Source organism: Oryzias latipes, chromosome 3, assembly GCF_053564925.1.
Source record: "Oryzias latipes strain Hd-rR chromosome 3, Olatipes_Hd-rR_3.1".
NCBI classification, from domain to species: domain Eukaryota; kingdom Metazoa; phylum Chordata; class Actinopteri; order Beloniformes; family Adrianichthyidae; genus Oryzias; species Oryzias latipes.
Window position 1 is genome coordinate 20095535 of NC_136239.1, and position 18109 is coordinate 20113643.

The 18109-nt window shown below is 40.3% G+C and overlaps 2 protein-coding genes across 3 annotated transcripts; both read left to right on the forward strand.

The window, feature by feature from the left end:
• Positions 1-31: 31 nt before the first annotated feature.
• On the forward strand, positions 32-9228 carry slc9d1 (solute carrier family 9 member D1). Of its 2 annotated transcripts, XM_004067154.5 has the most exons (15): positions 32-170; positions 1404-1514; positions 2562-2892; positions 3005-3172; positions 3305-3484; positions 4229-4426; positions 4534-4662; positions 4924-5016; positions 5218-5404; positions 5673-5790; positions 5882-6077; positions 6163-6313; positions 6394-6473; positions 6562-6711; positions 7574-9228. In XM_004067154.5, the coding sequence occupies exons 3-15, from the start codon at positions 2626-2628 to the stop codon at positions 7667-7669; spliced, it is 2013 nt and encodes a 670-aa protein (XP_004067202.1). In that variant the 5' UTR covers positions 32-170; positions 1404-1514; positions 2562-2625; the 3' UTR covers positions 7670-9228. The 2 variants fall into 2 exon arrangements, with proteins under 2 accessions (XP_004067202.1, XP_011488648.1); XM_011490346.4 differs by lacking the exon at positions 6394-6473.
• A 1173-nt stretch (positions 9229-10401) lies between these two features.
• On the forward strand, positions 10402-17837 carry grk1a (G protein-coupled receptor kinase 1 a). Its single transcript, NM_001201490.1, is given in 7 exon segments — positions 10402-11226; positions 11564-11691; positions 11804-11961; positions 13189-13272; positions 15511-15635; positions 15841-16042; positions 16914-17837. Coding segments are annotated over 7 exon segments (1692 nt in total). The 5' UTR covers positions 10402-10524; the 3' UTR covers positions 17207-17837.
• Positions 17838-18109: the final 272 nt, after the last annotated feature.

The window sequence follows — 18109 nt, forward strand, 5'->3', positions numbered from 1 at the left end:
GAAAAAAAAAAAAACAGGAACGCCTGCGAGACGCTGGTTTCAGCTATGTGGCACGGTAGGAGGGGTGTCAGAGGTGGAGGCTACGGTTACAACATCTCGATTGTTCGTGTCTACTCCTGCGCCTGAAGTTTCTTCACTGGCCGAGCTGAGAGCAGGACTCCATTCGGCAGGTATCTCCAGCGTTTATTTAGTATATTTTCTGTTTTGGGACATGGTGGAGCGGATTTCACACGCCTAGGTGTTTCCTGGAATGACGTGTTATTGTTTGCTCCGCTTTACCAATGTTTGAATGTGTCAGTCCCTTTAAAATCTGTTTTTTTAGGACTTTCAAACACGGAATTTTAAAGATGAACATATGACTTTAGTTTAGACTCACTGCTAAATTCACACACCGACTTGATTTCACAGGATTTACATGAATAAATACTCATTTTTATAACAAGTCAGAATTTCAAAGCCAGTTTTGTTTAGGTCTGAAAAGCAACGCTCACATAACTAAACATTTACTGATCTAATGTGAAACTCAGTCTTAAATTATAAACCTTTGCATAAAAATCGGTAAATAAAAATAAAAATACACACATTAAGAAAGTTAATCACAAGTTTGACAATAACTAAGATTGATAATTAATGCAAAAATCTTTACGTTTCATAATTATTAATCACTCCACTTTGTTACAACCACGCACTTTTCATAGTAGTAATATTGATTTATGGAATTTGTAATAATTTTTGTCTGATGACACATTTCTGGAAGAATGTGATGTCTTAAATTAAAAGGTGGGATCGGGATATTATACATATCTGAAAAACAAATTATTATTAATAAACTAAGAAACTTTCCATTTAATGGATTAAATGCTTTACATATTGAATGTATAAGCATTAATATCACTATTTATGATTAAGAGTAATTATAATTCCATAGTTTACATGTGTTTATGGATTTTTGGACGTGTATCTTTTTTACTTTTATTTTTTAAATTTTCCAATTAAATAATTACTAATCATTTTAAGTTTAATATATAGATGTTTCTCATTTGGTTGTCTTCTTCTTTAGTTTATTTTTTTGCTTTGATTGCTTAAATTGAAATAAATCAATTTCAAATCCAAATACATTTTATTATAATTTAATAGTGCAAGTGTAGTTAATATTGCTGTAGCTAGTCAATTCTATTTGACCCATTACTTATTTCTAGCCTTTTAGTATCTAAAGAGTCTAAAATCACAACATAGTTAGGTGATCTTATGGTAAAACAGGGATGTTTTTGACTGTCGTTCTGCTTCCACTGCTTCTAAAAATGTGTCTCTATTTTTCCTCCCACATAATTAACATACACTGAACTATCCTTGAATGCCAGTCAGTCATTAAAAAAAAATCATGTATCCGTTCATGTTTGCAGGTCGGAGCTGTGGCACTAATGATTCCAAACAGATTCAGCTGAGCGTCTGCAGCCCAGCCAAGAGGAGGAAGACTGCCGGGGAGCTTGAACGCTAAGCTCATGATCTCAAAGGTACAATGTACTAAAAGAATATGTAAAGAAAGTTATTTGGCATTTATTTTTAGTATTTTTTTGGGGTGTATAAATGTACTTATTTGCCCTTTTTTTCACTGATATGTGTGCAAGTCTTTGGTCACTTATGATAAGAAGTCAGAGTTTAGTTATTCTGCTCCATTTTGTTCATGTCTGAGTGATAATCATGAGGACACCAAAGGCACTTTTTAGTGATAATGACCTGAATGTCAAATTAGTGTTCAAAGAAAATCAAGCTGAAGTGCAGAAGCTACAGGATAAAGAAAGTGAAACTTCGCATGTTATTTTTGAAATATGTGACCGCACAGACCCAGAGGAAGGGTTCAGGTTAGGATTATGGTTAAAGTTAAGGGTAAAATCACCAAATGGCTCCTGTTTTCTCTGCTCACCACTCTTCCAGAGGATGGATCAGGATGGATCAAATGGGGAGAACACATCTCACACACCTAGCAGCGTTTAACTTTGAACAAAATTCAGCCTTGGTAACACTTATAATACATGCAGGCAATGCACATCTTGGCTGCATTACGTGTGGCCAACATGAATTTCCATGGTTTTTTGTGCTGGTCGCACATAAACATGTGGAAATGAAATCAGCCTTAAAGAAAATCAGACATTTATCCAGTGATAATAATGTTTGAAAAATTGCATTTTGTGATGAATCAAAATGGGTCAGCTGACTTATTTCTTCCCTGCCATGAAAGAGGCATTACCCTAAAATTAAACAAAAATTTTAAGAGTAAACTGAAGCGTTGCCAGCTTTAATTTAGCTTTTTTATTCAGTATAACTTTTGAAAGGGATAAAAAAAAATGTTGGAAGCATTTGTGGATTCCCTCCAAGTGGGTTAGTTGTTCTGTCATAAGTGTTTTGTAAAGGGGGCTGTAACATCAAACACGTCAGTTTATGATTTTTTTTTTATCATTCATTTTCCAGAAATAAAAGAGCAAAAATGATCCTAATAATGGTTATCAAAATACACAATTATCTGCATATATTCACATTTTCCCATCTTCCCCCCTCTCCAGATCTCTAGCTCTCCTGCTGCTCATCAGATCCCTGGTGCTGGTAAACACCAAAGCAGAGGCTTTGATGCAGCGTGTATGCTGGCTGCTATGCCTTATCGGCCTGGCAGGGGCACTTGCCGCGCCGCAGAAAGACCAGGTGGCCCAGCGAGTCGTCCGGGTTTATCAGACCAAAGAAAACGCCCAGAAAGAGAGAAAGAGCTGGGTGGCCAACAACTGCAAACAGCTGGTAGGTCTCCTTCGTAAGAAAAATGTGGTCGTCAAGAAGCTGTCCGCTGCCGCCAACACTGTCGCACGAGACCAAAGCCTCTCGGAACCGGAGAAACACTTCCAGGTAGCAAACTGGGAAATTCTGTCCTGCTGATTTTAAAATGTCTGTTGAATGAATCATGACATTGATAGTGATCAAATCTTAAACAGGCGATTGTCTTTTTGTTTGCATCAAGATTCACACTCTGGAGGTGTTTCAGAAGGAGCTGAATGAGAGTGAAAACCTGGTGTTCCAGGCGATGCAAAGCCTGCAGAGGGCGCTGCAGGGAGATTACAAGGATGTGGTTAATATCAAGGAGAGCAGCAGACAGAGGCTGGAGGCTCTCAGGCAGGCAGCCATAAAGGTATATGAGATCCTGCAGTTGGGTAAAAGTTCTTAAAAGAAATAAATATGTCTGTCTTTCAAAAGAAAGAAAACTTGCTGATGGAGAATACATCATCAGAACTCGAGAGTTAACTATGTTGTCATTCTATAGGAAGAACAAGAATATGTGGAGCTCGTGGCTGCAGAAAAACACCAGCAGGAGGCCGTTAAGAGTGCTTTGGCCCAGAACAAGGCTCTTTCCATCCTGGATGGGATTCTGGAGGACGTCAGGAGAGCAGCAGACAGACTGGAGGAGGAGATCGAAGAGCACGCCTTTGACAACAACAAGCAGGTTAGACGATCTTAAACCAGTCTTGCAGACTTGAATCACAAATGCACGTGTTGTGACAATCCAAAGCCTTTTTTTTTTTTTGCAAAGTGGGGTTAGATTAAAAATACAGGTACAGTATTAAAGTCCCACTCCTGCCATCTTTTAAGCTATTTCCAAAGCTTTCCCAGTGGTCTTTCAATTACTATAATTATGCAGTTTATGCAAAGTAAAATTATGCAAAGTAAAAAGAAAAACTGTCATTTTCTTGGACATATTTTCTGCAGAGCAGCAGGATATTTTAGAAATTCACTTCTGAGTTGTGGGTGGGACAACAAGCACCCCCCACCACCACCACCACCATAACTGAGAGCTCTCTGTTTGCACAGTCTCCTGCTAGCTTACAGCCCCTCACACCACCAATCTAACATTGCGAGTGCAACAAAAATGGCGAGGAAAACATAGACGTAGGTGGATCTATTTGTCTACACGTACACATCAGAATGGAGTGGAGCAGGGAGCTTGTGGTCCGCCCAGAGTATTTTCTTTGTAACAAATACAATCTTTTTCCAACTGCATTGTTTTTCATCTGCTCCTGATTCACAGCAATTTGAATAAAGAAATATTCAGAAATGCAATTTTGAGCTAAGTTTTCTTTATATATGTCCTCCATCATCAAAAAAATGACACAAGAACATGATAAAAACACTAACGACACAATTTCCATAATGAAGACATGTTTTCCAACATGTCTCTTTGTATTTGTAGATGAAAGGAGTGAATGTGGAGGCGGTGCTGAGAGTGGAAAATGAGGAGAAAGGGGGGAAGCTGAAGAATACATCCAAACAGAAAGAGGTGGAGGATGACCTTGGACTGAGCATGCTCATCGACTCCCAAAATAACCAATATGTTCTGACTAAACCGCGGGACTCCACGATGCCAAGAACCGACCATCACTTTATCAAGGTTGGTTGTTTCTGCGTTGAACTTGGTTTATTCACACAACAAAAAAAGAGCATATAGACATTTATTTTTTGCATTTGTGTAATATTTTTTTCATTATTTGCGTTTAGGACCTGGTGTCAGTGGTAATGCTGTCACTCCCCTGTGGTTGGATTTGCAGTCTGGTGGGCCTTCCTCCCATGTTTGGATACATCATTTCCGGGGTTCTGCTTGGTCCTTCGGGTCTCAACAGCATCAGGGTTTGTGGTTCTCCTGCATCAGTACATGCAATAGTTATTCAAATATTATAAATGTAGATTCATGCATCCGGATTTCCTGGATTTTTGTGAGTCTTGGTCAAAATAACAAATGTAACAACACAAAGCACCTTTAGAATTTTCATCTTTTTTTTCTTGCTGTTGTTTTTGGAGACGTTTGACCAAATGTTTGAGATTTCACCTCAAAAAAGACTCACGCTTCAGCAGAAGGTTCAGTGTTATGCTTCTCTCTGTGTCTTGCAGTCTATGGTGCAGGTGGAGACTCTGGGGGAGTTGGGGGTGTTCTTCACTTTGTTTGTGGTGGGACTGGAGTTCTCCCCTGAACGCCTCCGAAAGGTAAATCGAAAAGGTTGTAAATGGAAAGCAAGTGAGCAAAACTGTGATAAATCCAACATCACATGATCAAAATGGAAAATCTGGAGTTCCAAGTTTAGCTGTAACATCTAAGCTTGCGCTGCTGAAGTGTGTCATCATCATCATCATCATCATCATCATCGTTCTTCTCAGAGGTCCACATAATGTTGCATGTGTGTGCAGGTGTGGAAGACGTCGGTTCAGGGGTCGTGCTGCTTGAGTCTGCTGATGGTTGGAGCTGGTTTGCTGTGGGGGCAGTTTCTGCACATTCAGCCCACTCAGACTGTTTTTATCTCCACCTGTCTGTCTCTGTCCAGCACTCCGCTGGTGTCCCGCTTTCTAGCAGGAGGAGGCAAGGTGGACAAAGAAGGTATATGGAGGAGGGCTTTTTTAGTGGCATTTTTTATGATTAATGTGTCTTTTGTCTTTTATAAGCGTAAATAAATAAAACCTACATCTTAAGTTGAAAATAAGTCTTTTTTTTGGCATTAGTGTTACAAAGCTAGTTTGGTTTAGTGGATGTATTCCAACGTTAAGGGAAATAAAAATTCATTTTTGTGCTTGTTGAATTTCCCTTTCATTCATTTGTTGATGTAACAGGTAGTCAATGGGTGCATGTTGTTTTTCATGTGAGACAGGTGACCTGGATTACAGCAGCGTTCTCCTTGGGATGTTAGTGATGCAAGATGTTCAGCTTGGCCTGTTCATTGCTGTCATGCCGACTTTAATCCAGGCGCAGAGTGGAGATTTGGACGGGTCAGCTATTTTCATTCTCTCTTCTTAAGGTATAGTTCGGATTTATTTAAACTCTGCATGACGGAACGAATGCCCCCTCTGTCCAATCTAGCTTTTTGTACGGAGGTCTGCGAGTGCTGGGTCTCCTTGCTCAGGTGCTGCTGTCTCTGGCTGCCGTGCTGCTGCTGTGTTCATTGCTGCGATCTTACGTGATTGGCCAGTACTGCAAGAGACTCCACGCAGAGAGCAAAGGCACCAAGGAGATCCTGCTGCTGGGGATAACAGCTTTTGTGTTTTTCATGCTGACGGTATGCTCTCTCATTTAATTAATTTCTGAATCAGTTCTAAAAATCTTTGTTTCATGTCCAAATATGTTTTTTTTTAATTCTGTAGGTAACAGAGCTTCTGGATGTTTCGATGGAACTTGGCTGCTTCTTGGCCGGAGCTTTGCTGTCCTCACAGGGACACATGGTCACATCAGAGGTCATGGGGTGCATCGAACCCGTTAGAGATTTTCTGGCCATAATCTTCTTTGCCTCCATCGGTCAGTCAAAACACTCTGTGTTTTTTGTGCTACAGTTAACAGAGCAACCACACCTGATCATTGTGTGTTTGTTGCTGCAGGACTCCACGTATTCCCAACGTTTGTGTTGTACGAACTAACCTTTCTAATAGTGCTGACGCTTACACTTGTCATCATGAAGGTTCAGCTTTTTCTTGAATTTTCAAAAAAAATGTTTTTCTGTTTATGTTCCCGATCTCAGATTTAATGGCTGTTTATTTTTCTTCCAGTTCCTCATGGCTGTACTGGTTCTGTCCGTCATTTTGCCTCAGAACTCCAGACACATACGATGGATTGTCTCGGCTGGTCTGGCTCAGGTCAGCGAGTTCTCCTTTGTTCTGGGCAGCCAGGCCCGCCGAGCAGGCATCATCTCTAGAGAGGTCAGTCATTACTTTCCTGGATTTAGTGTTGTCATAACTAAACTTTGAAAGTCACTTACTATAAACCCCACTTCAATCATATTTTGATCAATTATCAAAGCGTTCCCAGTGGCCTTTCAGTTATATTTATGCTGTCTTTAGCCAAAATAAAAGAAACTGTGTCATTTTCTGGGACATAAAGCGGCTGTAGTTCATTAGAAATTAGCCTCTGAGTTGTGGGTGGCACCATTGGGGTGAGGCAACCAACTCCTGGAACTGAGAACTCTCTGTTTAAACGCTCTCCTGCTAGCTTACAGCCCCTCACACCCGCCAACCAATAATGATACAACAAAAATGGCGAGCAATATTGGAGCTATCCAGTTACCCAGCTGGGTAGTTCTGAGCCAGATAGCAGCTCAGACGAGGAAAACAAAGACGTTCATGGATCTGGTAGTCTACAAGTGGATGCATCAGAATGGAGCGGAGCAGGAAGCTAATGGCCCACCCAGAGCCTTCTATGTATCACCTACAAGCTTTATCCAACAGCATTCTTTCGTCTGCTCCTGATTCACAACGATTTGAAAAATAAATACTCAGAAATGCTATTTTAAGCTTAACTTTCTTTAAAAATATCCTTTATTGTGAGAAAAAGGCCACAAGAACCTTTAAAAAATACCCAAAACACGATTTTTATTAGTGAGTTACTTTCGCTTCTTTTTTTTTAAAACAGATGTTTTCAGTTAATGCATTTGTGTCTCATGAAAGGTATCAGGTACATTTTTACATATTTATACTTTTAAGTTCATTTTAATAAATACTATATGGTGGAGTTTACACAGAAAGTGAAGAATAGGTTGTGAGTCTGTGTGTCTTTGTCGTTCAGGTGTACCTGCTGGTCCTCAGTGTCACCACTCTGAGTCTGCTGTTGGCTCCATTGTTGTGGAGAGTCACCACGCATAGATGGGTTCCACGAATGTAACAGAAACCCGGACAGCGTGAGTTTATCGGAGCTGCCGACGACAGCACAAGATATCCTACTTGCTTTGTACTGAATGTCGTCTGCGTCACAAAAGAAAAAAAACATAAGACTACAGTTTAAGAGCTGACATATTCCTCAATCATTTCCTACTGTTGTATAGTCTTTTGTTTGTTTTATAGTCTATATTTATTTCCATTTAAAGCACACACTCCAACAGACAGGTGAAGGCTCTTTCAGTTAGACAAACTGTTGGTACTGCATTCCAGATGCTGTAAACTACTGTTGTTTTTGAAATTGTTCAGGGAATGTCATTATTTATGTAAACATGTATATAAATGTGGATGTTCTGTAGATGAGGGTGAAGGATCGCAATCCTTCAGTTGCATCTCAGCTTGTTTTGCTGATTTCGGTGAATGAAAGAATAGGAGAAAAAGGTTGCAGGGCAGCTGCGCTCACTTCACATGAAGGTGGTGGGTTCAAGGACCAACAATATTTAGGATCTCCTGTCATTGCTTCAGCATCTGCAGTTTACTTTGTAGATGCATTTTCCCCAGAGGGGGATAAAAGGGGAAAATTAATAGAAGCAATGAACGCTCAAATAAATAATCTAAAGCAAACTGCTAATAGTTTTTTTTCTACGTTCTATTTATTAAAGCATTTTGAAGGTTCTTTGCAACTTCCTACTGTTTCGAAAAAAAAGCCCAACAAATCAATCCGAGATAGAAATGACAGGTGAAGTCTGTCACATTGACTGTCTGATTATTATGTCACCAGACAGTCATGATGAAGCCTCTCTGATACTGCAGCTCTTGTTGGGTGTTCCTGTTTCCAGGAGTGTTTTGGTTTTGTACTCTTATTTTCTCACATGGATTACCAGGTTAATGTGCATCATCTACCTGCATCTATGGCACCAGGATGCATTGTGGGAAGTAATGTTTTACTTTCCTTGGGGGGGAAAAAACAACAAAAGATACTTTCTATTTCACACTGCTAAAATACTGAGAATGTGGGTCATGAAAGACCTGGGGGGGAAAAAAGATTCTTCAGTCATTTGTGATCATTTTTATGTTGGATTGAAGAAAAATCCTTCACTAGTTATTCCTGAATGTCAAATTTCTGTGCCTTTTGAACTCACCTCTGCAATTAAAACATACACCACAGAGCCAAAATGATAAAAAAAAATGAAACTCAGATGGTTTCTACATATTTGTAATATGTAGGTCACCTGAGCAACAAATTCAGTCTTGAATCACAATTAGATGTTCCAAACTCAACTGTGAGTGGCGTTACAGCTAAGTGGAAGCGTGGGTCAGCTGATACTCTAGCTCTAATCCTACTAATTTAAGATTAGCTCAAGAACGTCACAGATTTTAGGCAGCACTTTTACTTTTGACGTGCAATGTAATGGTGTGTGGGTGACTGTACACTCCCATTTCTATTTCTAATTATGTTCCATCATACATATGTCATGTTTTTCCATGTTCTGATGTGTGTTGTTGAAGCTGTTTGTTGTGCCTTTGGAGCTTTTTTTTATTTATTAAAAATTGGGTGAAAAATAAGTTTTGTTGTGAAATGTCCTTATTTTTACTTTCTCAAAATTAATCTGGCAACCTTAGATTTTATTATTAAATTAACGCAAACATCTAAGAACCATTTTTAAGAGTTTCAAGTCTTTTTGAGGTAAATACAAAAGGAAGATGTCATCTATGAAGCAATTTTTAAAGTCTAGCTTCAATCCCAGTCTAAATTTAGTGGCTGCTTTTATTTAAAGATCAACTTTGAAACTTGAAAATTAAAAAAAGCAAAGTACAAATTCCTTTTTTTATATTGCACTAAAAGTCAAATGCAAGCAGATGAAGGAACAAGCTCATGACTGAATCCATGTGATGGAATATTACTCATCCAATCATACAGCATACCGCGCAAAATCTTTTCAACTGAATACTGTCTGGCTGCCAGGAGGAAACCCTGTCTAACTGCTGTGAATCAGTCAGCTGTGGGTGATTCAGATCTGCACGTGTGTGTGAGTGTGTGTAAGAAATGCTTGCAGACTTGTTCTGCATAAGCTGATAACCCACAAACCTTGTACTCAGCACATCTCTAAAAAAACATCACGATCATCATCCTATTAGATGGAATAGACGCTGGATACTTTTGCATAGATTGATGAAAAGGTTTTCTCAAATCTTTTAGCTAGAACTATTATAAATATAAAAATATGGCACCAAACTGAAGTATTACTTTGAACTTGTAGACGGTTTTTAAGATAAAATTCAGAAACATTAAATTGAAAGATCCCCCCCCCCCAGAATTTCCTAATCTTAGCATGAGGAAGCTACAATATTAGTCTAATTGCATAAACAATGTTTTGTGGTTTTATAGAGTTTTTCTTCAAACTATACTTGTCTACATTCCATTTTTTAAGAAGTTTAGGTCTTAGTCTTTGCTTTTATCTGTTTTCTGCCTATCACAAGCCTGTTATGCTTTCTATAACGTTTTGGAACCTGGTCTACCTGTCCTTTGCATTTCCATTTTATTCCTTGGTTCCTCCTCTTATCTTTTTTTGCATGCACATGGGTTAGGACAGGATAAAGTATTAGACTGAGGATAAGTCCCTCTGGAGAAAGGTGATGAGTCAGGCAGATCTGCATGTGTGCCTGCATGTGAATGAGAGAAAGGGAAGGGACTCTCAGGTTTGGCGATCATCTCATTGAAGAAAGTCCCTGAGATCTGTCTGTCAGTCTGTAGCGGGTACTACCTTGCTGCTTTGGTTTTGAGACCTCTGCTCTTCTGCAGCATTTACTGTATTTCCCACCTCTCACTTCACCTTTGTTCCTCCTCTCCACTGTGTCACCATGGATATTGGTGGCCTTACAACAGTGGTGGCCAACTCCGCCTACATCTCTGCCCGTGGGAGCTTCGACGGCACTGCCAACCCTGCAGCCAACCGTGACAAGAAGTTCCACTCCCGCCTGAAGCTGCCCCACATTACCGTTTGTGAAGGTCTGCGAGAGACTCTGGACCTGGGCTTCCAGACGGTCTGTGTGGAGCAGCCCATCGGCAAACGTCTGTTCCAGGAGTTCCTTGATTCCATCAATGAGTACAAGGGGCCCAGCCGTCTGTGGAAGGATATCGAAGAGTACAACATGGCTGAGGATGAAGACCGGGCCAAGAAAGCAAGCAAGATCTTGTCTCGGTACATGGAGCCCGATGCCAAACATTACTGCCCGTTTCTGCCAGAAAATGGCATCACAAAGGTAAAGGAGAAACACAAAGAAGCCGGGGATGAGCTCTTCAGTGAAACCATGGACAGCGTGATGGACTTTCTCAAGGAAGTGCCCTACACCTTCTTCCTGGAGAGCATGTATCTAAAGAGGTTTCTGCAGTGGAAGTGGCTTGAAATGCAACCCATAGGAGAGGACTGGTTCTTGGATTTTCGTGTGCTGGGTAAAGGAGGGTTTGGGGAAGTGTCAGCCTGCCAGATGAGAGCCACAGGGAAACTGTATGCCTGTAAAAAACTGAACAAGAAGAGACTGAAGAAGAGAAAAGGGTATGAGGTAAGAATAGCAGTATGTAGACAGATCTGCAAAGACTATGAACCTTTAGACAGTAGTCCACTGAAATCTGGTTACACTTTAAAAATCTTACAAATAAAGCAGAAACCTAAGATGTTAAAGAGTTTTAAAATGCACAAACCAATGCATTATCATTTGCTGTAACTTCTTGGTTAAGAAAAGTTTGCTGGTTCTGACTTCGAGACTATATTGGTTAGACAGTATTTTATGCATTTGTATTCTTAGAACTGAAGTCTGCATGATCATCTGTGGCACGAGGTAAACGTGTGGTCATCCTGGTTTAAGGTGTACTCACGCTATGTTGTTCTCTTACCTCTAGGGGGCGATGGTTGAGAAAAGGATCCTGGCACGAGTTCACAGCAGGTTCATCGTCTCTTTGGCCTATGCCTTCCAGTCAAAAACTGAACTCTGTCTGGTCATGACCATAATGAACGGAGGAGACCTGAGGTTAGAGTTCCTTTTCACATTTTTCCGTTTCACTCTCAAACTGGATTCAATCCAGATGTCTGTCTCTTTCCACAACTGTTTCTTGGGTCATCCAAGTTTCACCTTTTTCTAGGTATCACATCTATAATGTGGATGAGAACAACCCTGGGTTTGATGAACCTCGAGCCTGTTACTACGCTGCACAGATCATTCAGGGTCTAGAGCACCTCCATCAGAAGAGGATCATTTACAGAGACCTCAAACCAGAGAATGTTCTGCTGGACAATGAAGGTCAGACAGTCATTTGATTTACCCTTAAAAGTGCTGAAAAAAATGCCAAAGCTTCACATTTATTTATGCCTCTTTTGGTAATGTGTCCAAATAGCCTTAGCATCACAAAAAAGGGGATTTTTAAAAACAAATTGTTAGATTAATACACATCAGAGAACAACTTCTACAAGACAATATATTTCATGCTTTTTTGACCCAGTCAAAAGCTTTCCAACTGACCCTGTTGGACATTGTTGTACACGTAATAACAGTCAGTCCAACAATCTTATGGTTATTGTCAATAAGGGAAATCTACAAAGAATATATGTAGAAAAAGAACCACCGCATAGCAGTGAGAGCTGAGGGCAGCTTTTATGAGTGTTGGGCCTGATGTACTGTAGACATGACGTACAGTATGACTCACTTTTATTTTTTATTTATTACTCAACAAAAATGTGCAATATTAAACATGAAAAAAAGTAGCCTAGATTTAGCCAGCCCCACTATGGGGTGCAGGTAGAATATCAAAGATGGGGAGGGCAATCCTATACAGTTTGGGGTGTCATAATCCTCCAAGACCCTAAAATGCTTAGAAAACCCCGCTGTCATCATATCAGTAAATGTTTCCATGTCTATCTACTCCTTTGATCTGTTGAATACTCTTCCTGACGCTCTACATTTACCGGGCTGGGACAGGTACAGGCAGGACACTGGTTTTTGCCCTGTTGAGGTTGAATTGATCTTTGTTTTGTTTTTATGCCTGTCTGTCCATTTGTCTATCTATATATCCTTCTTTACATGAAACATTAGCACTGTCATGTTACATTTGTTAAAAAAGAACAAACTTTCCAAGGGGGAGGGGGTTAATTAAAAAGATTTTTTTTACACTTGATGTGAAATAAGGGAATATTTATTCCACTATCAAAAGAATCTCTGGGTTATCATGTGACTTTGTATGTAGCCAATAGTGGTCTATTCAAGTGTACTAAAGTAAAAGTGAGGCAGTACTGGAAGTTTATTATGTACTGGTACCATCTATTTATTGTACACTTAAAAGTATTCAGTTAGTATACTTCCTACACAAAATGTACATGGCCTATAGAATACTTACTATACTTCTACTCAAGTATACTTAACAAACTTCAAGTGTACTACTTCTTGTTAAGGGTTTCCTGAGGCACAGGGGGTTGGAGATCAGCTTTCAGACTGTCAGAACTTTCTGATCATACTCACTGTGTGTCTTCACAGGTCACGTGCGTATTTCTGATCTTGGTCTGGCTGTGGAGCTTGCTGACGATCAGTTCAAAATCAAGGGCTATGCTGGAACTCCAGGTAATTAAAAACAGTTTAACTGACTTTTACTTGGTTATAGTTGATTAGTGGGATCTTATTATGCAAACCCCTATTAGGTTCATCACAAAAAGTGAGGTCACTTAAAAAAATCTTGCAATAAATAAATAAATAAATAAAAAATACATGCTTAATATTGAGTAAAGTTGGAGAATGTCCAGAGCTTCTTCAGAATGAGAATACTTGTGTTGATTTTCTCAACTGTATTCCTAATATTATATAATGAGTACCGTAATTTCCGGACTACAAGCCGCTACTTTTTTCCTGCGCTTACAGCCCTGCGGCTTTTTCAGGGACGCGGCTATTTTATGGATTTAATTGGCGGCCGCCATGTACGTACTTTAGAACTCAGTGAATAGTTTGAATTCTCTATCTAACACCAAGCACGAGGCATTTTTTTCAACATACCTCTTGGCAGCCAAACAGCATGGACTTGACTTCAGGTCTTAGACACTTCAGTCATGGTTCAACAAAACAAACACGCATGCCCGGCCGCATCCCAGAATCCTTTGGGGCCATTAGACCCAACGTGCACGTGATCGCCGCTACATTATGATGAAGCTTTCAAGTTAAAAGCAATCGTTAAAAGCAGCGTAAAAAAGTCCACCGTCACCAACGGGTTTGGAAAAGCCGGTTTGCTGCGTGACGGAGAGAACAGCGCATGGAGTGAATGTACACTCCATTTACGGTTTCTAAGGAAACCGTAAAAGCGGAATTTTGCTTTGAAAAACTCACAGCCTCCGTGTGAGCTGGAGACATCTTCTCCTGCTGATTGAGCTGCGGGGCCAATGGTAGTCTGATGGCTCCCACACGTAACAACGCACCCGCCCCTCATACACAAAACGTACAGTATTAAGTCCGATTGCTTTGCACAGAAACGATTTGCTCCATCCACCGGCGCAACGGGGACGAAGTGCTCCTCCTTGAAGCTGCCCTGGCCAGAGGTGTCGGAGTAGATAGGAAGGGGAGACAAGGAGCGCGCGGGGCGGGAGCGGAGCGCAGAGGCGTCCGCGGAGTGCAGAGGCTTCTGAATTCTGACGCACGCGCCGCACTGAGGCGCGCGTATCGCGCTGAGGCGCGCGCTTTTCAGTCGCCGCTGCTGTATTTTACCGTTGTGTTTTCTAACCAGTCCTGTTAATCCCATAACGCTGCCGCGACACAAGCGGAAGGAGAGCTTTTCCCGTTCACCCCTCCATGCACTGCTGCTACTACTAATTCTTAAACACGTACAACAGAATGGCGAGCCGGGCGTTGGCCCCGCCTTTAGCCCCTAAGACTCATGGGAAATGTGGAATCGCGGATGTAAATTTCCTCATTATAACTGAGGGATGTAATGTTGATTATATGGTTACTGTTTGTAATTTTATGTTAGATACCTAGATTGTCAATAAGTAAAAAAAAAAATGAAATAAAAACACCATAACTGAGGGACTTGTGAACAGAATATAGGTCCATGCTGTTTGTCAGATGTCGATACACTCAAATACGTGACCCAGAGGCAAAGGTGGCACCACCCACAATGTGCTAATGAATTGCACTCTCTCTGGGATGCTGGGCGTGATCTGTCAGGATGACAATATCGACTATCACATGCGCGGCTTGTACTCTGACGCGGCTTGTGTACGTATAAAAGCAGTCAAACACGTGAATATGGGTGGGTGCGGCTTGTAATCGGGTGCGCTTCGTAGTCCGGAATTTACGGTACATTTTGATGTTTGACTTGATTTTGGAATGCAGTCCTTCAAGTTTTTCATTTTGGGTTATAGGAATGTTAAACATGTTCTTGCTAATTCACAAATGATTAAAAGAAGGAATCAATTTCTAGGGAAAATGTAGAGTTCAATTCTCTCCTGCTTTGACAAATGTTAACATTGATAAAAAACAAAGAATCATTGTTCTGTTTTGTGTACTTTAATGTGTGTACTGTTGCTTTGGAAAACTCATGATCGCAATAAATCAGCTTTTATTTGTTGTCAAAATAAAAGTGTTCCTGTGTTCAGGATTTTCTGTCAAAAAAACTTTAAAAACTGTTTTTAACCACGTTTTTGTGCTCCAAAAAGTTATGTTTCTTTTAATCTTGTGTGTTTTGAAATGGAAAAATTCTTACTGTCAAGATTGATTTAGAAGACTGGAGTTCATTTGTTTTATCTTAAAATATTTTCCACTCTGGAAGTGAGGTTTGCATGTTGACCTTCCTGTGGTGTGACCTTTGACCTTCAGGTTTCATGGCTCCAGAGCTCCTGAATGGAGAAGAGTACGACTACTGTGTGGATTATTTTACTTTGGGTGTTACTCTTTACGAGTTTCTGGCTGCTAAAGGGCCCTTCAGGACCCGAGGAGAGAAGGTAGACATTTTCTTATGGTGTTTTTCTCCTTTTTTTTGGTCATTGTGCCTTTAGCGTGTTCTGTTATGAGACATTTTACATGACTTTTGCTAAACTAGTAAGACAACATTGCGTACAGCTTGCCAAGTTTAGTTTGAACACTTACAGATTTTGTTACATTTTGCACAAGTGAACCCTATGACATCACTGAATTGGGTTTTAACAGGTGGAGAATAAGGTGGTAAAGAAGAGGATTCTGAACGACCCGGTCACTTACCCAGAGAAATTCAGTGAAAACGGCAAGTCCATCTGTGAGGGTCTGCTGTGCAAAGAGGCCGACAAAAGGCTTGGCTTTAAGAACGGGTCATGTGACGAGCTGAGGACGCACCCCTTCTTCAGTCAGATCAACTGGAGGAAACTGAATGCAGGTCAGTTTTTACAGATATGTATATTAAAACACTCTAACGACAACAACAAAAAAAACATAACAAAGAAGAAAAACTAAGCCTAAAAACTGAACCTAAGCTGTCAGTGAGCCCCTTTGTTTTTTGTAAAAATAAAAGTTAGGTTGACCTCACTCCTGTGTGCCAGTGGGGGATCCAAAGCGAGTAAGAGCTCATCAAAATCAAGGCTTTATCCAATTATTGTACAACTGACATTGTTAAGTATAAAATTAAAAATATATTCTATGATATATAACACATTTTTAAAAAGTTTTGGTTTTAAAATTCATTTATTCATTTTCTTCCGTTTTGTCCCTGGCCTATCCCGGCCACTTATGGGCGAAGGCAGGGGACCTCCTGAACAGTTCGCCAGTCTGTCACAGGGTCACATATCACACACCCATGCACACCTATAGACAATTTAAAGTGACCAATTAAACTATGAAGTATGTTTTTGTACGGTGGGAGGAAGCCAGAGTCCCCATAGAAAACCCACACATGCACGGGGAGAACATGCTAACTCCACACAGAAAGGTCCCCCACTGTTGGTCTGTTTCAGGTCCCCCAGCCAGGACTTGAACTGGGGCCTTCTTGCGTGAGGCAAGAGCGCTAACCACTGCACCACCGTGCAGCCCTGGTTTTAAAATCATTTTAAATAAATATATTGATGGTTTTAATACTGACAAAAATTAGTCATATATCAAAAAGGCTGGGTATTTCAAAATTTAAACATTTAAAAGTCAGAAAAAGGTCACCTCGCTTTTACTCCCACTCCTAACCCTTTCTGGAGAACTCCAGTGCAGCGCAGAACGTTTTGGAGCTGCTTGTGTTTATTGTTGATGTTGTGCGTCCTCAGGGATCCTGCCACCTCCCTTTGTGCCAGACTCCAAGACGGTGTACGCCAAAGATCTGGACGACGTTGGGGCCTTTTCTACGGTGAAGGGCGTGCAGCTGGAAGACGTGGACACAGTGTTTTTCGATGAGTTTGCTTCAGGGAACATCGCCATCCCCTGGCAGGAGGAGATGATCGAGACCGGGATCTATGGAGAGCTGACAGTCTGGGGCCCCGGCGGCGCTTTGCCCAATGATCTGCGGCGTGAATCCATCCTGGAGCAGCCGCCCAAGTCTTCAACCTGCTGCGCATCATGAGATAAAATTAAAAAAACGACAAAACATTGTTAGCAAATTTCTTTCTGTTTTTTAGTGCATGAATCATCATTTATTTTTCTTTTTAAATGTGGCACATTTGAAGTCAAACGATTCATAAGGGAGAGACATTTATTGGTAATGATGTTTTACTTTGTTTACAAAAGCAGTGCAGCACTAAAATGTATCCACAGCAATATTTCCAGTCTTTTCTTGCCCATGTTTTTGCTGTAATGTTAAACTAAGCTTATCTATTGCTAATTTAATTGATCAAGACTTAACAAATGCTTTCAAAGTGCTTAAGTCCACTTTAATGAAAACTGCTTTTTTTTACTTTAGTGAACACATTTTTCTCAACATTTATCTTTGTAATTAACATCACTATTAGTTTAACTACAGAGATGCTGTCTTGTGTCTGAAGGTGTAAATGAATGTAAAGAGAAATTATTTTTCCTACCTGTTGTTTTTGCTGCTTTTCAAAAAAGTAACTTCTCTGGGAAAAAGAACATCTAAATGGCTTTCATTTTGTTTTGGGAATTTTCTTTTGCTTTAAAATGTTCTATTATAGTTCACCAGCTTCAGATGTGAAACAAGCAGATGTTTTAAGTCTCAAAATAAATACTTTGCATTTCCAACCTATCTGTCTACAAGTGGATGCATCAGAATGGAGCTACACGGTCACAGCTACAACCTTTTCCAACGGCAATTTTGCGTCTGCTCCGGATATGCAACCATTTGCATGAAGAAATGCACAGAAATACAATTTTAAGCTTAATCTTCCCTCATAAGTTGTGGTGTCCCACAAGGATCAATTCTAGGCCCGCTGCTATTCAATATTTACATAAATGACATATTCAATGTTTCAAAGCTTATGAAACTCATATTATTTGCTGATGACACAAACAT